We start from the raw sequence: 23,220 nt of genomic DNA on the forward strand, positions 1-23,220 counted from the left end.
TACAGTACCAGTATACAGTATACCAGTGTAACTCAATGATACTTGTATACCAGTGTAAACAGTCAATGACTAGAGTGAATTGGTGGGTGAAGATGAAACCGATAAATGACATTCAGAGAGCCGAGGGCCATGACATGTGAACGTCATTGAGACCTGAGCTAATCGGTCCCCCTGGATGAGATGAGAGCTGTAATGCTCATAGTTCCCGTGTCTAACACACGCTAACCTTGTCCATGTCTTACTCTCTCCTGCTCAGCCTCCCAGCCTCCCAGGCTCTCAGAGAACTGTCCTTAACCCTCACGTCCTCAGCCTCCTCACCAGGGGGTCAGCCCATCACCAGCTCCCCTCACTCCTTTTACTTTCTCATCACAGCTCTCACCCAAATTCTAGACACATACTCAATGATTACTTATTTAACACACATCTCCCTACAATGGACCGTGAGATCTTTGGAACAAGGGCTGTTTCTATTTGGTTCACCACTGTGCTCCAGGGCCTAGCACAGCCTTCTTTGTTAGATAAATAAATTAAAAATAAAAAAATCAAATGCCCAATGGCCACCAAGACTACTCACATGAGGCTGATGTTACAATAATTTTGCAGAGAAGAAATGTAGAGAGAGGAATAGTTTTAATGACATATAGCAGCTTGCAAAGGTTATGTAGAATAAAGGAAAAAAAAAGAACTAGGAACAGAACATTTCTCTTGAGTGATTACAATTGGTGGGAAGTCTGTTTCAACTGATGAATGTAATTCTGTATGAACAGATGGACACAATAGAAATTAAAGCAGACAGTGCTACCATCTAAAATAAGTGGATACATTTTTTTTTAAAATAAAGCACTTTGAATGCAGTCCATTATGTTTTCATATCAATGTTCTGTAAGTGTCCTATTAAGTAAAAAGCTCTGTTAAGTATAAGTAGTGTGTAATATTTGAGCAAGAGTGAGCTCAGGAATGCTGACTCTTGTCAAAAACACTAAAATGATCTGAATGTCAAGCAGGCCTTAATCTCCGGGTGCTGCATTACTGGGATTCATCTGGTTGGAGCCTAACTGCAAGTACCTTTGTCAGGTAGAGTCTCTTAGGTTTCTCTCAGTCTGCTTTTTCAGCCAATATAACCATTACAAAGCATTTAACAGTGGGACATCAGTCTCAAAAGGATTAATTAGGTAGTTCAAAAAAGTTTCATTTTGTTTTTTTCTCAAATATTCTAGCCCCCCACACTCATCATCAAGTCCTCTGCCTCACCGATATACTCTGTACTTCTCCACTCCAGTTTTGATCTTCTTTCTCTTTCAGAATTGGGAATCAGTTGCCATGTTTAACATTCAACTCACAGACAGCACTGATATCCGTAGAGCTAAATAGAACTTGAGAAATCATCTAATTCAATATACTCATTTTAGTGAAGATTTTTTTCTGGAAATTTTTTTTAGTTAAATTCAGATAAGCTACCTCTGCCTTTTCAGTTAAATTCAGAAGTTAAAAATAGAGCACTAATGAGAGGGATTATAGTCAACTTGGGGCAGATGAAGGGAGGGTGAGCTCAGGCTAAGAAAACAACTGCAGGGTCAATATTACCAACCAGACAAAGTTGCCAGAAGCTGATGTGATACTGGTCAACTTTAAGTTATGTTGTCATAGTTAATCTACTAGCCTGAAAACAGACATGAGGCCATTTATAACCTGTATCCATACCTACTACTAATTTTACAATAAGGCAATATGATAAGAAATGAAAAAAGACATAGCCTTTGGAGCCAAGCAAGTCTAGCTTCAAATCCTTGCCCAATCCCTATCCGGGTAACCTTGGGAGGCCTTTGGAAGACTTGAATTTTAAAATTTCTAGGATGGGGGTAATTAACTAATACCTACAATGAAGGGCTATGTGATGTTTAAATAAAATGGTATATACACAGGAGGCTGAGCAAAAGGAACCCTTGCCAGGAATACAAGGTTATAGGGAGCTATGATCATGCCACTGAAGTCCAGCCAGGAAAACAGAATGAGACACTGTCTCAAAAAAGTGGTATAAAATATGCTAGGAGACATGCCAGTGTTCACAGCAATGTTGTGCATAATAGCCAAAAGGTAAAACAACCCAAGTGTCCATCAATAGATGAACGGATAAACAACACGTAGCATGTACGTACAGTTAGATATGATGCAGACATGAAATTCTGATACTTGCTACAACACGGTGAACCTTGAAAATATGCTAATTGAAAAAAGCCAGACACAAAGGGACGAATATTCCATGATTACACTTATATGAGACATCTAGAATAGGCAAATTCACAGAGACAGAAAGCAGAATTGAGGTTACTAGGGACTAAGAGTACAGGGAAATGAAAAGTTCCTGTTTGGGGTTATGAAAAAGTTCAGAAAAGGATGGTGTTAATGGTTGCACAATTTTGTCAGTGTAATTAATTCCACTGAGTTGCATACTTAATAGTGATATCAGTGGTGACTTCTATGTTATATATATATATTACCACAATAAAAAAAGAAAAGAAACAAAGATGCCAGCAGAGTGCATGATGCATAGTATGTAGTCAATAAAGGAGCTCTAGTTACACCCCACTCTGCCCATTTTACCTGCTCTAGGTAATGCAGGGACAAGTTGATATACTTCGCCTCTGTTAGAATCTGGCCCCCTACTCCAGTCTTTCCAACTCGCTCTGAACCAGCCAAGTCAACCAAATGGAGTTTGGCGTGTCGTACTATTGCAGATCCTGGTTCCTTGCTTGACAAATGAATAGTGAAAATGCAGTGGGAACGGGTTGAAGCTTGGTTCATAGGAGTCTGTAGAAGAGCAATCGCAGAACAAACATAATTGGAACAATGAGAATTTTTGAAGAATATAAAAATATTTAAATTTGTATTTCTAATGATAATATATTTCCTATGACCCCCGCACTGTCAAATGGAGCAAAACCGCTTAGAGTTGTGATCCTTAAAGTAAGTTTTTTCAATATATTACCTGTTGGATTACTGGTAACTGGATGGGTGATTCATAAAATGTGAAAAGAATTCTAATGAGGTAAAAATTGAGTTCTCTTACTGATAGATAACTGTATTTCATTACCTGACTATACCGGATACCATAACGTTGGTTAGCTATTTTGAAAATGCTCAATGTTAATCTTATGGGAAAAGAAAATGCATTATTACCATTGTAAACATGATCCACAGACAAAGATGCCTACCATCACTCTACTATTCAACATTAAACCAGAGATCCTATCTAATATAGTACAAGAAAAAGAAATAGGTATAGTATGGTAGGAAAAGAAGAGCTTAAAATACTATTATGTGTGGAAAAATATGGTGGTTCACAGAGAAAATTTAAGAACATTTCCAAACGAACTTTTATGAACTAAAAAGTTTAGCAGGGTGGCTGGATGTAAGAACGACATGTAAAGTCATCAAAGATCTAATAAACCTTGAGGCGGCGCCTGTGGCTCAAGGAGTAGGACACCAGCCCCATATGCTGAGGGTGGTGGGTTCAAACCCAGCCCCGGCCAAAAAAGAAAAAAAAGATCTAATAACCCAGCAACAATTAATCAAGAAATATGATATTATACACAGTGGCGACAAAGACAAGAAAATAATAAGCAACTAACTGTAAAAAAGATGTGTGATTAATAGGGAAAATAATAAAATATTAAAGGACACAAAAAATCCCTGAATGTATGGTGTGTCAGATACTAACATACCATTTCATAAGTGAAAAAACTCAAAGTTAATCTACATACAAATCCATATCATAGCCTATATAGTCAATGCGACTGAAATAAAAATGCCACAGGTTTTCTCTACAGAAAAAGGCAAATTGATTCTAAAAATCACAGGGAGGAGAAAATGTTCAAATGCAATGAGAAGTAATTATGTGAGAGAAGAACAAGGTAGGGCACTTGTCCCGCCATCCATCAAGGTATACCACAGAGACGCAGTCCTGAGAATGGGGTGGGAGTGGGCGCAGGAGCCGGCGGCTGGGTCAGGGAGACAGGCTCGACTCTGTATATGATAGAGGCGACATCCCAGCACAGCCGAGAAAGGGTGCACTCATTAATAAGTTGTGCTGGAGCACCCAGCTATCCACCTTGAAAAACGAAATTTCGATTTCTTTCTTATACTATACATGCAAATAAATCCCAGAATGGATTAAAGATTTAAGGTTAAATAACACAATCCTAATACCAATATAAGAAAACACGGAAGCATACTGTCATCAAGCTGCAGAGGAAATGGATACTTTAAAGAGAAGACATAAAACACAAAAGTAAATTGATTTACAATATTTGACCAAAATAATCCAACATTCAAAAACTTCTGTGTGGGCTGTGCATGTGGTTCATGCCTGTAATCCTAGCACTGTTGGAGGCCAAGGTGAAGCAGATAGATTGATTGAGCTTGGGAGTTCAAGACCAGCGTACGCAAGAGTGACACACCACACCCCACCCCCTTTACCCCTGTCCCCATCTCTAATAATTCTCTAAAAATAGAGAAATTAGCCAGGCGTGGTGATTCAGGCTTGTAGTTCCAGCTACTCAGGAGGCTGAGGAAACAGAATTGCTGAAGCCTAAGAGTGGGAGGCTGCTGTGAGTTACGACACCATAACACTCTATCCAGGGCAACAAAGCGAGACTCTGTCTCAAATAAATAAATACATAACAAAAAATAAAAATAAAAACTTTTGTGTGATAAAATCCACCATAAGGTTAAAACCCTAGGAGAAGATATGTGTATTTGCAATACATATGGCTGACAAAAGATTAATATTTAAAATAAAGAACTCCCACAAATGAATAAGGAAAGGATAAACAACTCAGAAAAAAATGGGCAAAGGATATGAATACGCAACTCATAAAGAACTGGGAGTGGTTAATAAATATTTGGAAAAAACGATCAGATTCATAAACAAACAGGACTACATAACTTAGAACCACAGATTAGACTATTTCACACCCACCAGACTGGCAAAATTTTAGCTACTAAAGTCTAAAAAAACAAGTGTTGGTGAAGATATAAGGAAATGATAACTCTTATATACTACTGGTGAAAACAGGAATTGAGAAAAATTTTTGAGAGCAGTTTGACAATATATGGCAAAGTTGCAAATACATGTCAACTACAAGCCAGCGATAGACTACTGGGTATGTAAGGACAACTCTCAGGCAGGTACACTAGGAGACATTATATAAAGACATTCACTGCAGTATTATTTGGGATAGCAAAAAATTGGAGTAAGATGTACAATCTAAATGGACATCTGTGTCAGAAAAAATTAATAAGCTGGGATAATTCAAACCACAGAGAAGTTAAAATGAAACAACTTTTGGAAAGATTGAGATGGACAGATTTCTAAATAGAATGATGAGGAAAAAAAGCAAATTAAAGAATAATATGAACACGATGGTAGGATTTATATAATCAAAAAGCAATGTTAACCTCTTATTCATGAAGCTATGACTCAGATCATTGAAAATATAAAAATGTGGACCAGAAGGATACAGCAAATTAATAATAGCGGTTGCCTTAGTGAGTGATGAAAGAGAAAACTCAAAAAAGGGACTTCAGCTTTATCTGCAATACACTAACTCGTTTACATAAAAGTCATTAGAAGCAAATCCTGTTTGTAAAAACATGGGTGTTGCTCACATTTGTCTCTGTACTTTGGGGTTTTTACCTTTTCCTTTACAAGAAAGAAATTAATATGACTTAAGACGGAAGTGACAAGTTTGCAGTGTCATCCTCTGAGATAACAAAAAACTAAAAATATTCCAAATGAGTGTTCATGTAAGTTCATATGTTCAGATCTCTACCTTTGCAAAATAGGATTTAACCAAAGAATTTCAATATGGATGCACATGTACACAGATAGGGTAACATGTCTGGATACGATTTCAATCGGAAATTCCTTCTGTAAATATGTAATTTCTTGATATATACCATAGTTGATTTCCACCAACTAGGAAAACACACAGATGCCAAAATGCTGGCATAGTTTTGGTGATGAGGATGTAGCTGGTGAGTTCAATAGGCTGAAAATTTTGCCCATTACTTGTTGCCACAATAACCCTACCCAGACCTAGCCAGTGTGTGATTTTGCGTGCTAAAGTGGATCGGCAAATAACTGTGCATGTAAAACCGCAAACTCAAATTTAGAACCGAAGTTGAGGTGTTTTGGAAGTGACTGTAAGTTATTTGCAGAACTTAAACACGGGTTTCATTTCGCTGTTCTATTCACACAACAGCACATCCTACAGTGCTGTAATCAATATAAACGAGGAACACAGAGACTAGCCTCAACAGCTGCCTTCAGCTTCAAGACCAATATGCTGAAACCACAACAAAATGTGGACCATTAACAAATATTGGAAGAGTGTACTCATTGCAGAAGAATATGAGATTTACATAAACTAAAATTACATATTCTGGAGTCTGTAATTAAAATGCGGTAATATGCTGTCCACGTCCATGCCTGCAGTTTTGCAACTTCTCATAAATATTTTCTGCATGAAGTAGCAGTTGGTGTCCTCTTAGATAAAACTTCTTTAAACCTCAGAAAACATTCTTTATGTGGAGCTTTTAAAGTGTGATTGGATGCACTGGTGTCTGCTCTGTGTTTACTTAAGGATGACTCTATGTCTCATAGGCACGGCCTTACGTTTGTCCTTTTAAAGGTAAAATTGTATTCAAACGTTTCTGAAACTGCCTGAGAACAGATGGCAGCATTTAGGCAGATTCATTCAAATTTAAGCACACGTTTTAAACAAATGTGCTTTTGGCACTAGGGATGGTGCTGTTGGAAAAACCCTGGTGATGATTAATCATCTGCGTGCAGAGAGCTTCCACATTTCCTGTCATCTATGCACACAACTGTGTCAGGCAGTGGAGAGGCCAGAAGGAAAATGAGACACGGACCTTGCCCTCAAGGAACTTAAATTCCCATCAGGATCTAAAGCCAGATGTGTGAAGTGAGAGTGAATGTGAAATGAGACAGCCACAATATGCAGTGAAGAAAGGCTGTCCTCAGCACTGAGCGTCCTGATTCTCTAGGAAAAGCCTGAGAAGGTGAGCCTTCCCCCCATTCTGGGAGCTCTCCGCCCTCTGCCCGCCACCTGGTTTCCAGAATCAAATACTCTCCAGGTCCTTTCTGCCCCGCTAACTGCTCCATATTCTTTTCCTTTACCATACCCTCTTCTCTTCAGTCACTAGAAATAGGTGCCCTATGCTACGGTCACCGTATTTCTTTGCCCTGGGAACTCATCCTCAATAGTTCCAGTCCTCACTGTACAACATGCAACAGATACCTACGTGTGGCTCCTCCAGTGAATCCAAACCTCACAGAACAAATCCCTTTAGTAAAAGGGTGTGTTCTGTAAAATTTAAATTCAGCCAAAAGGCCACACTCAAGGATCCCGAAGGCCACATGTGGTCCCGAGGCCGCAGGTTCCTCCACTTACTAAGTGTGGAAAACACAGCAGTCGCATACCAGTGCCAATTCAGTCCCCACTGAACACCACTGAAGCCAGTCACTGACCCCAGAACAAATGGTATTATAATTTTGCACAAAACCCTGTGTATATTTACATATCGTTGTACAAGTAACTAACAACACTTTAGTCACACTGTCTGAATGGTCTTTGATTCTATTCTCTTCTTTTGGTGTGTGGCTGGGACAGATGTATTTGTTGCATTCATGGGACACTTTCATGCATTTGTGATCTGTCCCTTGGGGACAAAGGTTGGCAGCCACCTTTCTTGGGGTAAGCTTTTCTCTGCTTGTCTCATAACTCTTCTTTTTGGTTTGGCTCGAACCGTTGCTCTTGTCACCACCCCTCATCCTTGACTACACTCCTGTCACAAAGTGTCACTGCCATTCCACCTGTTTTTGTGAAGACTATGTGCATTTGGGGCATGGCTTCTTATGTTTCCTGGGCAGAGCTGTTGTGCCAAACCTTTCAGAAATTACTTTCTTCCTGTTTGTTTCTTCAAATGAAGTTGTAAGGAGTGGCTGTTTGTTCCCTGAAAAATCACATACAAATTGTACACTTCAATGTCAACTATGTTGAAGGAAGTTGCCAGGGGCTAGTGCCGAGGAGAAGGGAATGCATTCTCATGCTCTTCTCAAGTACATTGACACCTGCTTTAGTAGCAAGATGAACGTGGATTACATCAGGCTTGTTATCTGTCACTCTCACATCTTCATGCTGTGTGGAAAGTAGCTGCCTTTCCTGTCTTTGGGACATAACTTACTAATGTCACGTAGGGAGAGAAAGCACATCTTACTCTACCAGATGGAGAGCTTTTCATCAATGCTGGCCTGAGTTTGACCAGCAAATCCCTTTTATCACTGAAAACAGTACCAACTGTGATTATATTCTTTTGAAGCAAGTTGAAAGCCAGGGTGATGGAGGTAAACTTTCTGACCACGGTAAAACATCTTCTGGACTGATCCAAATGACATCTCTGAACCAGTCTTTTGACAATCTTGGAGCCACTGTTGTAATTTCTCAGAAGGTTCTCTGATTTCCTTGCATATAGCTCTGCTGCAAAACAGTAGTTTGTAGAAGAATCACACAGAAGATTCCCTGCAATTCCATACCTCCCAGGTTGAGTTGGGATGTAAAGTCTGAATGGGGAACACCCATGGAAAGATGTCAATTCCCTACTGACAGTGACAGATGTGAGAGGATGGTAGTAAAGTGAGAGGTTATTTTAAACCATATTCCAAAGCTCTCAAACTGGAGCAAACTTATCACATTGTCCATGAATTTCACATATTGCAGCATCATCGAAACATAGGCATTTCCGTAGGGGTCACACTGTGTGTTCTGAAAACTCAGCAGGATAAACTGGAAAGTTCTCCTCACTGAAAAGATCTCAGACATTGTCTTTGCTTTGTCAGCACATACAACAGTTTAGAAGCGTTCCAGTTAGTTCTAGTATTGCTTCTTTTATAAAATTGCCAGAATTTTGGATGAATATATCCTTACATCACTCTTTGACTAGATGTAGTTTCTGGTTTGTAAACTTGATAATTACATTCACAGTTTCATTATCAAGCAGTAATTGGAAAGCATCCAGTAGAGTGTGGGGTTCTGGTCCCGACTGTACTCCTGGTTGAGTCCCCCTATTAGAGGATTATCGTCTCTCCCGATCCTTTCTCGGCTGTGAGTTCCATATCTTCCCTGATGGCGCTGTCCTCTGAGCTGTAGGCGGCTCTATTTTTACCACCAGACCTGGTCTTCTCTTAGGCTCCATATTTTTCATTTCTTCTTCACTCTCTTCCTCTGAATGAATAATTCCACCTTCCACCTCTATAGTTTTTATTCATTATCTGAAGGAATGAAAACGTTTCATCATTTCCTGCAAAATTGACACTATCAGTTCTTCCTCTGTCTCAGCTACTGAAAAATTATATTGCCTCTTCATCATGTTTGTGCCTGTATCATGAGAAAAAAAGTAAGCCATTGCTTGACATGCTTGCATTTATGGAATTATCAGAAACTCTATATTTTTAGTCTTACATACCTTGGTCTTCACCAAACATAAATACACTATTTACTAACTTCACTATGAAAAACACTTAGAAAAAAATAGAATGACAGCTTTTCCTGGAAAAGAGAGTGAACCTCCTTGCTGCCAATAGGAGAAGTGTGAAGAACTGGTGATCCAAGTGTGCTGACATGTGACAGTGTCACGGATAGGAGGGCTTAGGTCCAATAACAAATGACACAAATGGTGAAACCACACCCCTTTCATACACAAAATCACAGTGGGGCTGGACTGTGACCCTACCATTGGTATGAGACTGTTAAGCAAATTTACATGAAGTAATTTTGAGTTTCATGTCTCTGGATCTACTTTGCTGCAGAGTTATATTAAATACCAATTTGTTATGGAGTGAAGTGGTCTGTGAACTGTAAAAGGTCTTACCAATGTCACTGCTGATACTCACTCTATTCAGATGCCCCCTGTATCCTTATTTCCTACCCTGATTATTTCTCTACACCAGATTGGAATGTCCAACAGCTTGACTGATAATTGTCACCAAAGTACCTTGCCAGCATCTTGCACATAATGTTCCCCCAAAACTTCCTTTCTCTGTGTCCCATGGACAGATATCCAGTCCATCCTACTCCTGTAAAACTTACCTCCATCATCAACCAAATGCCTTCCACCTCTCCCTTGAGTTGCTGCATTCTCTACTCTGTAGTCTCTCCATATTTGCTCAGAGCAGCTTATATTGTTCCCCACCACTCAAAGTAGTATTTTAAAAGGTAAATTTGATTAATGTCCATCCTATCTATGTCCCTGAATTAAACTCTCATGATTCCTGAGACTAAATATCTCTATTTCCTTCAACTGTGTCTTATGCAACCACTTATTAAAATCCTTTTTAAACATAGTACTTTGAATTGAATATAAAGGACGTTGAATGTATTACTTCCTGGAATCTGGGAAATCTAAATCAAATATTGCCAGTAAGCAGCACATGATTATGCCAGATTTGCTCCAGCCTCTGTCTACACTCTGAAAGTTCTTTGGGAAACACACACACATAGTTTATGTGACGACTGCATTTGCTCAGTTTTTGTCCAATTGTTACAATCCATTGGATCTTGATTTTTTTCAATTTTGCGCTATCTATAAATGAAAATATCTGTATATCTTCATCCAAACAATTTGTAAGACATTGAGGAGCAGGGCAGAACAACATTCCATGAAGACTATCGCTGCTCTCCAGTCCATTAGTTAACAGTTATGGGTATTTTACAATTGGCTTCAATCCAAGTTCTTTCACACACATATCTCTACTTTCTCTTTATGTCCTCAAGGATATTTTGAGAGAATTTGTTAAATAAATTGAATATATTTGATCTACAAAATGTTATAACCCTATGAGAGTGAGTCAAATCAGTTTAAGGTAAACTCAAGACTGACTCTTTCCTCATTGTTTACTGACTACAGAATATCCCCAAAGTCACCCCATTTGTAGATTTAAATGTTCCTTTGTTTACAAAATATTCATTCCAAAATTTTACAAAGAAATGGCCAACATGTAGAGAATATTTTGTAAAATTTTGGTATATTTTGCATATAAAGGTATGTTTAGCTACAATTTCCCATTTGCCCTATGTATGGTGACTTTTGAGATAACTTTTGGGTCACTGTATATTATTTAGTAATCTTTTATCACTTTATTATTTTAGGGCATGCTATCAAAAATATTAACTTGTTATTTTCCGAATATACTTTCTTTTGGAAAATTAAGAATAAATTATTTTCTTTTGTGGGGTGAAAATTTAAAAACCTAGGCTCACTGGACCCCTTACAGATTGATCACATCTATAGCCTAAGGTTGATGAAAGTTACTTTTCTTCTTTTTAATCTCCAATGTAGCAAAATTGTACTTCTCACTGAAGGTCCATCCCTCTGAAATGTTACCTCCTTTACAAAGGCTCTCCACTTTCCTCTTCCTCCCATCTAGACTCCAAGCTCCCTGAGGGCAGGGACTGTGTCTTTTTCATCATTGTGACCCTAGCATAATAAAGTAATGCTATGAAAAGTATACTAGTTTGTAGATTCTTGCTCACTTCTCCTGTTCTAAAAGCTCTATGGCATGCTCTATAATTTCCAAAGGATTCTGTGACTACATCTGCAAATGCTTAAGTTTCACGGACTAGGTTCATTTGAATCTAAAAATTAGAACTATTTGAAACAGCTAGGTTGACATAAATCTCCCTACCTGTCTGGTCTTCAGTTATCTTTGTGCCTAATCCTAGAATTGTTGATCACTTCCCTCTACATCCTCAGCAGCCTTTTCTCTCGCTTAGCACCTCCTCTGCTTGTCATTCAGGTATGTGATTTTCCTCGTCCCAAAATAAGCCTACTCAAAGTTATTTATCTTCATGAATTTTCTTGGACTATCCCCAGTTGTCATTAGTCATTGAACTGAAAAAGAACGTTTAACATTTGTGTATATAGTAGAAGGTTATTAATATCCAAACCTTGGAAGAATCCAAAGGATGGGTTATTCTAAATGGATTTATAAATGTGGATTGAAAAATCCATTTGGAACATTGTTTTAAAAACTATGGTTTGCTACAGTGGGTAAGTGAAGGGTGACGGTGCGAGCTATTGGGTTGAAAATGAGTATTTGGTGGCCAGCTCATTTTGTGTGGGCTAAGCAGAGTGGTACAGATTTTAAAAAGTGACTCTATCAGACAACTGTGGCTTCCACATATTTATATAGCAGGGGCTTGGAGTAGTGATGTAGCTGTGGGAGGGAGGTTATAGCTTCTTTGCCAGGGCACTGTGCGTTAGGTAGGATTAAGTGGAGATAACATTGATGCCTGCATTATAGACTGGAGGGCAGCACTAAGGCCCTTCTCCTAACGCTCTGTACACAGCAACCAGCCTGCCTTGGCTACTACTCTCAGAAGTTGACTTCACAGGTAAAGAAACTTCAAAGTTCATTAAATAAAATCTTTTTCTCTGAGCAGGAAATATTTCTTGGCTAAAAAGGAAATTTGAAAAGAAATGGTGATGCATATTTTTTCTGTGTTGTATGTTGCTGTTCATTTTTAAGACTGGAAATTTTGCTTTTGGGGGCAAGACTCAACAAGTAAAATATGGCTTTTTTTCATATTTATATGATGTGCTATTATGTTTTGTAGTGTTTTTTTTTCTACTTTTGGTTAAACAATGTATATTTTCAATGATATTAAAGATAGTTATAGATAGTTAATATAGCCTTCAATGATTCAAATAACTTCTTTATATTTCATTAACGTTTTTCCAGGACTCTGATCAATGTGTTTCTATTTGGTATTGGTTATAAGTGTTCGTCTCTCTATTCTTGTGACATTTCATTAGAAGAATGATTTCCAGTTTCATCCAAGTTGACACAAAAGATACTAGGTCACCATTTTTTATGGCTGAGTAGTACTTCATGGTATGCAAATACCACATTTTATTAATCCATTCACCCACTGGTGGGTGCTGGGGTTGTTTCCACATGTTTGCGATTGTGAATTGTGCCATTATAAACATTCAAGTGCAGGTGTCCTTTTTATGAAATGGCCTTTTTTCCCTTTAGGCATATACCCAGCAGTGGAATTGCTGGATCAAATGGAGGTCAACTTTAGTTCTTTGAGGTATCCCCACACAATTTCACAGAGAGGCTGTACTAGTTTGCAGTCCCACCAACAGTGTATAGGAGCTCCTTTTTCTCTGTATCTACACCAGCATCTGTTTTTTGGGGACTTTTCAATATGAGCCATTTTCCTTGGAGTTAGGTGTTATCTCAATGTGGTTTTGATTTGCATTTCCCTAAATGTAATTCACCACATAAAGAGCTTCGAAAAGAAATGTACTTTCATCTCTTCAATGGCTTTCTTCTCTTCCATTTCTTTTCTTAGTTCAAGTTTGCTTTTCTTTGTCTTCTCTTGAAATCTTTTTCTTTAAACCTTTCTGTAATTTTGAGCTATTTATCAAAACAAAGATTAATTTAAGTAACATATATAAGAGAATAGGACATATATAAGACAATAGTAACATATATAAGAGAATATACATACCTCCTATTCTTTGATATAATCAGCCTTCAAGTACATGTTTTTCAGTCCTGACTCCAACTTGATATATATGAATATAGTCCTGGGCTGATTTCTTTCTGTTAGTTTTATCTTTAAACAAAATTATATCTTTCCTAAAGAGTAGTCTATGGGATGGATGAGGAAATATCCATATTAGGTTTGTATCCTGAATACTTTTATATTATATCCATTATTCCCATAGCTTTGAAAGCATAAACTTTTCTCAATATTTTGCACGAACAGGTTTAGGATGGCTCAAAATAAAGCTCCATAAATCACAAACTCCCTGAACCCTATCACCAAAGGCCATCTTTCTTGGCAGGAGCCTAGACCACTGATCATAAATATGGCCTATATTTAAGCTTTCTTCTTTGGATCCACCATCTATGTTGAGGAATGAATATCTATATAGTATTTCCAGATTCTTCTCCCATACTTGCTTGTGTTCTTAGATCTCATCACTCTAACCAAAAGATCATTGGATTTGTATTTGAGAATTGTGACCCTTTCTTTAAAGGAAACTCTATCCTGCCTGAGGTTGGAGGACATATGTATTGGCTCTCAGCACCCTCTCTCATCATTATTCATATTCATACTATTTGGCAGATTTTCTCATAGTTTGAGGTTATAGCTATTTCCTTGTTTCACTGAAGATGGCTTCTCCTCCTCTATTTTTCATTTTTTTGTTCTGTTGGTGCATTTCAATAACAGGGAATGGAGTAAAAATGACTTTCTTATACTATGTTTGATAAAAGTTAAGAAAGTTTGAGATCAGAAGAAACTTTGGGACTAAGTTTTTACAGCCAAAATGACTGTGTTCCTCTAATTATGTATATAGAGTATATACATCTTAAAATTCTAATAATAGCTGTTACCATACCACTTCATTTATTTTAATCAATGTTTTAGGTCAAAATTCATGGTTCGTATAATACCACTAAATTGGGTTAGATGACAGCAAAATGTAAACTATGTAATAACACAGAAACATTATTTAAAGAACACTATTTATTTCTTATATATTGCATATATAAAATATGAGGAAGAAAATGCCTGGCAGATAGTCAGTGCTCAAAATCTAAATTTCTTTTTTTCTATACCTAGTATGTATGTACAATAGATAAGAGAAGAAGTTAGAGTTCAACACATCTTTTGTGAAGGCTTCCAGCTGCCCATCGAAACCTAATAACAAAAAAAAATAAAAGCTACTCTTATTATGATAGATCAGGATCTCTAGGCAGGTTCACAAATCTTATAATAAACCTGCTAATAACATAGAATCAACACATATTTCAAACAAAAATTTGTGAGAATGTGTTAGTGTTCCTTTAACAGTTCAGTGAAATATAATTTTGGAACACTAATTATAATCAAAATTCTCTTGTTTTCCATACATACCACACAAGGAGACTGGGAATTAGAGCGGTCTTAACAAACACAATCACACAGTGAAGCCGCTCTTCCCTTCCTGTGCTGTCACCATGTTATTAGACAATACGTCTACCAACAGCTGTTCTTGTAACTCTGGCATAAGCCTACTAACCCCCACTCACACCCTATCTCCTGATGTCTTTGTACTTCCACAAGGTCATGCAACTTACTTCAAAAGTTTGAGAAGCAAAGCCTAAGAGCTTACACAGCATATCAGCACACTTCACATAAATCCAGCAATGATGCTCCTCTGCCTACAATGGGGTTATGTCCTAATAAACCCATCATAAGTTGAAAATACCATAAGTGAAAAATGTGCTTAATATACCTAACATGTTGGACATTATAACATAGCCTAGACTTCCTTAAATAAAAAATGGTTGTATGGTTATTCAAAGTATAGTTTCTACCAAATGTATATAGCTTTCATACTTCACACCAGTGTAAAGTTGAAAAATCATCATCAGAGACTATGATTTTTATTTCAAGTAAAGAATTAGGTATAAAGATCTCTTATAACTCTTGAGAAATAATTTATAAATCTCATAAACTTTGTTGGTAGGCTGATTGTTTGGAAAGTAACCTCTTCCAAAAGGCTTGCAGTACCACAACTTTTTAAAAAAAAATGTTGAAGTCATCTATGATATTCTCTGCACTTACCAGCAGGAAGAGTAGATCATAAAGTCATTTTTAGTTCTGGGCCTGAGATCATAGGTCTTATTGCCTGGAATCACTAGGTTCTATTTTCCCATCAATTGAACTAAACAATTAATTAATGCCTGATCATCTACTAGTTGTCAGGTGTAGAGAGAACAGAGATGAGCCAAAGTCTTGTGTTTAAACAGTCGTAAGCAGAGAAGTCCAGGGTAGTTTCAATGTCATTTAATTTGATTCTTACCATACCTTTTGAAGGCAGATATTATCAAGCCATTTTATAGGATAGAAAGTACTGTTCAGATTGGTCAAGTGAGTTGCCCAAGGACACATACTTAGCAAGAGATAGAGCCAGGAGTAAAACAGAAGGTTTCCCAAGCTCACAGTCTTCCGCACTACCTGCAGGGATGGGTGGTGGTGAAAAAACGTAGTGTGGAACCAACACTGACTGGGGGGGTCATCTGATGATTCACTCAGGATAGGAAGGAGCAAGCCACCTCATTGGGGTTCTGAACTTTCCCAGTGTTGGCACAGGATGTTCTTTTCTCACCAAAGGTCCCATTTAAGCAGTCTCACAGCAAATGTTGTATAACTATATATAGCATATTATTGCTCCTGAATCCATCAAGGTCAAGAGCTACATTACATAAGAAATTATATGCTGGTTCATTTGAATACTGCATTAGTGTTCTTGAGCTGCTGTGATACAGTACAATGAACTGGGTGACTTAAATAACAGAAATTTATTTTCTAAAGGCTAGAAGTCCAAAATTGAGAGGTTGGCAGGGTTAATTCCTTCTGAGACTATGAGGGAAGGATCTGTTCCAGGCCTCTTTCCTTGGCTTGGAGGTGACTATCTTCATGTTCTCATGGCATTATCCCCATATATAAACATGTCTAAATATCCCCATTTTATAAGGATTTCCATCATATTGGATTAGGGCCCACCCTAATGACTTCATTTTAATTGGCTTACCTCTAAAAAGACTCTATCCCCAAATAAGGTCACATTCTAAGGTACCTGGAGTTCGGATTCAAAATATGAGTTTGGAGGAGGGGGCATAATTTAACATATAACACTCACTACTGTGAAGCTTTGGTAGAAAGGGCCTGAGATTCCATTCTTTCCTCTAAATTGGAGCTCAAAAAAGGCCCATGTTAGTCAAATGAGTCACTGAACATCATTATGACTCCATAGAATGAATACTTAAATGACATTTCTATCAGTAGAGGTTGTTTCTAGAGGAAGGATTCAAAATGAACCCTGATATTGCCTAATTTAGCATAGCTGTTTTTCAAGATTCGGGTGAAATCTTCATGCTTGAGAAACTGCTGAGAATCCTCACCACAAAAAAAGATAAGAATTTGAGGTGAAGGACATGTTAATTAGCTTGATTTGATTATTCCATAGTGTATTTGTAAATCATGACATCACTTAGTATTCCATAAATTTATACAACTATAATTTGTCAATTTATAGTTTAAAAATAAATAAGCTAAATTATATAAAGATTCCCTCTAACCCAAAGATGACCACCCCTTTCCATGCCCTAATCCAAAATGGGAACAAGTGGTAGAGGTCACTGGCATCAAATTCTGACACAAAACAATAAAATACTTTCTAATAATTAAGTTCAACAGTGAACACCTGCATTTCTAAGCATGCCATCAAAAGCAGAAACTATAAAAGAGAAAGATTGATTTGACCATATTAAAAAAAACAACAGAAATGAAAACTAAAATGGGAAAATATTTGCTAAATATACAACAAAACAAAAAGTTAGTATCTTTAGTGTTCATTCATTCAATGATCATTCACTGAGAAACTACTCAATATCAGGCTCTGTTTCTAGGTGCACAAAGATAGTGAACAAGACAAAGTTCCAATGGTCAGTTAACAAAACAATGAGACCAAACTTAACACTTCAAGAGAAAAGCAAATAGAAGATATAAGCAAGAGGAGATGCAAATGGTCAATGAAGACATAAAAGAATTTGGTAATCGAAAGTACAAACTAAAATGAGTTTTTCTGTTTTGCCTACCAAATTGGCAGATCTTTCAAATTTTATGGTGTTGACAAGACAGAATGTGGACCTGCTCATATACTTCACTGGGGGTGTGTTTCAACTGGCCTTCTCATTGGTAAGGCCCAACCTGCTCCCAACTTTAGCCTGAACACATTTAAAATGCTAAAGTGCACATTTGTATGTTCCATTGCAGAAATTCTGAATCCATCAACCAGAAATGAGATCCAAAAAACTGCATCTATTAACTACCACAGGTATACTAATGCAGGTTATCCCAGGACCATAGGTGGGCACAGAGTGCCCTAGAGCCGAGACTGCAGGTGGGGCCATGCCATCAATCTAGGAGGCAAATAGTCCTAGCAGTGGGACTGTGCACAGGCTGACAATCACATGCAGAACGTTTTGTTCAATTAGATTTGATTAATTGGTCGAAATACTTCAACTCTAAAACAAAAATGTATGAAGTCATACTCACTACTGGTAGACTTTGATACTGGATCAAACACACTACACTTTGCACAATATTTATTCTCTTTGGTCCAGAAAGAAAACTTCAGAAAAAATTTACTCTATGGGCATAAGCAGTTTTTATTCAAAACATTGGTAGGACTATAGAAATTATTTAAGAGTTCTGAATAAATAAGATGAGGATGAAGCTGCTTTTAATAACTTTTCCTTAAAATGCTGGCTACGGGGAAGGGAAAAGAACGGGAAAGGAGAGAGCACTCCACATTGTGTCCCACAGATTCAGACTGTGTTTTGCAAATGTTTTCTAGTTACCATGGCAACGTCTAGGTTTCTCTGTGTAAATGGGAAATTGGGAACTTCATTTTTTGAAAAAAATGATCAGTTTGTTCTTTTTATCCTGGTGAGCGCGTTCTGTGCTGACAAATTACATTCTGACAGCTAGGTTGTAATCCAAAACATGCTTTTGTAGAGACTGTGAATAATAAAGAATCTCCAGGGCTTGACAGTTACTCTTCAGTCATATTCCTATGTATTTGCTTTCACTGAATTCAAAAGGTACACTAAAGTGCTAAATACTTGGTAAATTTTAAAAATAATTCGGAACTATATCCTCACTTGAAACACTGATAGATGTCAATTTGATTACTATACTCATGGAAACAACGCAGAAAGAAGGTGGCTTCCAAATCAGTAAGACTCGTCAAGCTGAGCTCTAGCTCCACCACTTACTGGTTATGAAGCCTTGGGCAAGGATCTTAACTCTTTGAACTTCAGTTTCTACCTATAAAATAAGAATCAGAAATAGTATGTATAACTTGTCTACAAAAATGCAAAATCTATTAAGCAGGTTCTTGATATACCATGGTTAACTATTATAGCAAAAAAAAAATCAGTGAAAACAAGGACAGAATTTTCCCAAACAGATTTGGTTTTAAAATATCAGGCTTCACACAAGAAAAAAGAATAAAAATTAAACAAAACCACACAACCGGAATTATCAGGATTGGTTTTAGCTATTTATAATGCTATTAATAGATGCTCATCAGTAAGTAACAAGGAAAGACAGTTGGAATTTTGTAAGGTGGTAAAACATGACAGGTAAACGTCAAAAAGGAAGTTTCTCAAAACGTTACAAGGTAACAGACTAAAACAACTATGTAGTCAGCTAATGTCAATGTATAATTTTGAAACATCAAATAGCCAAGCTTTTAAGCTAGTGGCAGTCATGGGGAAACAGGTCAGGAGTCTTCTGTAACTCATTCAAGATCAGGGAAAGGGATCAGCAAGGAGGAGGACTGTGCTTTTCTAGGGATGAGTCGTCTTCAAAGGAAGCTTAGTTAGCATTGAGCGGGGGCAGGTTTCTCTACTTGTTTTCCAATAGCATTTGTGAATATATCATTTCTTCTTTTTAGATCCACTGGTGGGCAGGACCCATCTGTATTCTGTATCTCTTGGTTTTCTGTTTATTAAACTGTATATAGGGGAACAAGACTTAATGCTAAGTCTTTTGTCATTACAAAAATAATTGCCCATTATTCCTTAATCTTCAATTATTATGACAAAAAAAAGAGTATCACAGGTGATCATGTGGGAAAAATATTAAAGCATTGAGCACAAATAGAAAATATTTTAAAGCATAACAAGATATTCTGAAATTTGACACTATGTAAACTTTCTTCAAAATAACCACTTCAGGGTTCTTAAATCCATACATGTGTCACATAAACTCCACCTGTATATTAGTCAGTCTATTGGAAAGTATTGACACAGAACTGGTTAAGTAACAACAATTAAAACGAGGCCCCTCAGCAATAACAGATGTGCGCACTATGCTTCCTCTATCTGAATTGCGTTTTCATTACATCTAAGGCAGCACATTCCTGAGGGCAGACGTGAGGCTGAAAAAATGTCACCTGATAGAGATTTTTCTCAACTTACTGTCCACACCTACTACTTATCAGAGACAAGGTAAACCATGGAACTCCAGGAATGTGATTTAAAAAAGAAAGTGCCAGTGATAACAGTAAGCTGTTCATTTGCGGAACTAAGTGATCCTGCATGACCACTATCACCACAGACTATCACCACTGTCTTCACTACCACCCCATTCCTTACACCTCAATGTAGCCGGATGCAAACTTAATGACCCTTCATCTGCCATTAGAAACCAGTTAAGGGTTGGGCCGCTAACCAAGCTGGGTCAATCATAGCTCCTACATAAGGTTCCCAGATAAAATACAGGAACTCAGTAAAACTGGAATGTCATATTAACAATGAACAATTTTTAGTATAAGTATGTCTCTGTGTTATATTTTTAGTGTAAGTATGTCTCAAATATAACATTTAGACATACTTAATCTACACACTATGGTAGTGTTCCCAGATCTGCCAATAATAACTACAAGTGCATAGAGTACTTTCTGTGTTCTATGCATTGTTCTAAATGCTTTATTAACTCACTAATCAAAATGATCTACGTTGACTGTTCAAGGGACTGTCAACACCTAGAGTGGAGCCTCCATAGAGTACATGAGGTGCATGTCTAGTCTATGGAAATTAGGTCAAATTAAGGAGGTGGTCAATGTAGGGGGGTGGTTAACTATGGAGGTTCTATTATTTATGGGTATGCAAATACATGCCAATATATGGAGAATTTGAGGTTAGGAAGTTACTGTGTATTTTTAAATTTCAGGAATTATGCAAAACTTCCCATAATTAAGCAATTTAACAAGCTGTCATTGTTTAGCTACAAATCAACTTGTATAAAACTGAAACATATAAAAATAAAAACTAGAAAGTAGATAATATAGTAAAGCAGTGGGTTGAGAATCTGGAAGTCTAGATTTCAGTCTCTGCTTAGTAACTAGGTGGGTGACCTTGGGAAAGTCTCTTCTCTTCTCTGGATCTAGGCTTCATTATCTTCAACATGAGATTTGGAAAAGATTACGTTTATGGTCATTGCTGCCCCTAAAGTTCCATTATAATATTGGAAAATCAGCTTTCAGAGGAAAGATGATTACCTCTGCAATCATTCTGTTGGTGTCTCCTAGAAATAGCAAATTCAGGGCTTCCTCCTCCGTGGTTGCCTGATGATGAGATAGGTTTTTTAGGTGAATGTTCTGTTCAGGGTCCTCCAATATTGTCACTCTCCTAGGGAAATGGGAAGCAAGAAAACAACATACTATTGAAAATGAAAGGAACTTGAAGTCTTCCCCATAGGCTTATTTTAAAAAGCTGTGTAGTATGACGTCTTGAACTTATAAAACTGAATAACCCACAAGATACCAGACAGCCCTGGATTAGCATCAAATACTGATATTCCCTTGACAGGACTATCAAATAGCTTTGGGGATGAAAAATATATTATAAGCTCCTGATTTAAAGCCACCTGTCATTGCAATTGTCAGATTATAAATTATTTTAAAATGCATAGTCTTCCTGAATCAAAAATGCAAATAGGTAATAATTTTCTATCTGGATATCGTGAAACTAAGCCATATTGGTTTTTTCCCTATATCATAATTCAGTTTCTTACATAGGTAATACGCTAATCCTTTGGTTCAATTTTATATTATTTTCAATTTACATGACATTTCAAACTGTTTAGCTCATCAACTTAAACGCGATGAAAATCAAGGCATCTGTCATCCCTCTAGGAGTTATTCCCACATCTAATTTTCTTCTCAAAGTGAGCAAAAAGTTCTCAAAAAGACTTACAATAAAGATTTAGTTTGTCACTATTATTTTAATATCTGTCAAATCTGTTTCTTGATCCTTTTTCCTTTACAACATACCTTTTCCTTCCATTACATCCTTTGAGTCAGACTTAAACCTGGAATTACACTCATCTGTTACAACCACCTTGATGGGCATCCTGGTGCCAATAGCATTTCCCCCCAGGTGAGTCCTAACCCTGTCTCCAGAGTTGGCTTGTCAATGCTCTCCTTAAAGTTCTTTCATTTCAGGACTCCGGGCAACTTGGCCAAACTCCTCATATTCTGCTGCAAAGGCCTACAGATTTGAGCCATCCATTTACTAAAGAGAGTTCCCTTTTGCCAATTGTGTTTTGCCTCCTTTATTTTCTTTAGAATTGTCAAGGAAAGAAAATCTTGTCATTCACAAGGGTCTGCCAAAAAGTATCTCCAGGTATCTTCACTTGCTTAAAACGTTTGGATTTGATGACGCTCAGTAAAGGTTGACGTCACCCAGCAGTTTTTTTTTTCTTTAAAATAACTGGCAAATGGACATGTGCCATTTTCCTATTTATAAAAACTTATTTAGAATACCTTAAAAATGAAGATTTTAAAAATACCTTAGTTTTTCATCCTTCACTTTTGTAAGGAAGTTATCTGGACTTTCATATGTAATTAGTGGGCATTTAAAATACTAATTGCAGGAAGAAAATGTAGCTTTACAAGCACATCTGTGACCAATATGTCACTAATAATGCCCTCCTTTGCCAAGTTTTAGACTCCTTTTCATCTCCTTCAACAAGACCAGCAGAGATGGAAAAAGATCTCTTCTCTTAATGAAAACAAATGTAATTTACTGATTTTTCAACAAGACTCTTAAATGAGTTTATTAAAAATGCTTAAGAGTTCAAAAAAATGAAGGCACTTTTAATTGAAATGAATGAGTTGTATTCTATTTTTAGGAACCCTCTTTATTTCTTAAACTTTATTTCCACACTGATTTTTCTGAGGCACTCAAGAAAGTTCGACTAAATTAAATCCCTAAGGACACAGAAGTCACAGTTTTTCCTAAATCCACAGATTCTAGGGTTTACAGGTGTAAGAAGTTAAGTAATATTGGAAGGTAAAGTAATAAAATAAGTGATGAGATCGTATATTAAAAGAGAAGAGGTCCTGCCTTTCTTTGCATGAAGTCAAAAACAAATTCTTCAGCTTTGAGGCAAAGTCACCTATGATGCATGTCGCAAGACTAAAACTGATGGAATACTATTCCTGTGCAAATTCAGAAAAGGGAGAAGTGACGTAGCAGGAAAGGATTCAAAGCAGGATGCA

The 23,220-nt window shown here is 37.1% G+C and overlaps 1 protein-coding gene across 1 annotated transcript in view; it reads right to left on the reverse strand.

Moving 5' to 3' along the window:
• The window catches only part of KIF6 (kinesin family member 6), a 334,925-nt gene that overhangs the window by 215,953 nt on the left and 95,752 nt on the right, over positions 1-23,220 (reverse strand). Inside the window, exons 6-7 of the mRNA XM_003789167.3 lie at positions 21,217-21,346; positions 2,602-2,808 (exon numbers count right to left, since the gene is read on the reverse strand). Of these exons, the coding sequence (XP_003789215.1) occupies positions 2,602-2,808; positions 21,217-21,346 (337 nt within the window). The remainder of the gene's footprint in view (positions 1-2,601; positions 2,809-21,216; positions 21,347-23,220) is intronic.

This window comes from Otolemur garnettii, unplaced genomic scaffold, assembly GCF_000181295.1.
Source record: "Otolemur garnettii isolate 467f Iridium unplaced genomic scaffold, OtoGar3 scaffold00031, whole genome shotgun sequence".
In the NCBI taxonomy this organism is placed as follows: Eukaryota; Metazoa; Chordata; class Mammalia; order Primates; family Galagidae; genus Otolemur; species Otolemur garnettii.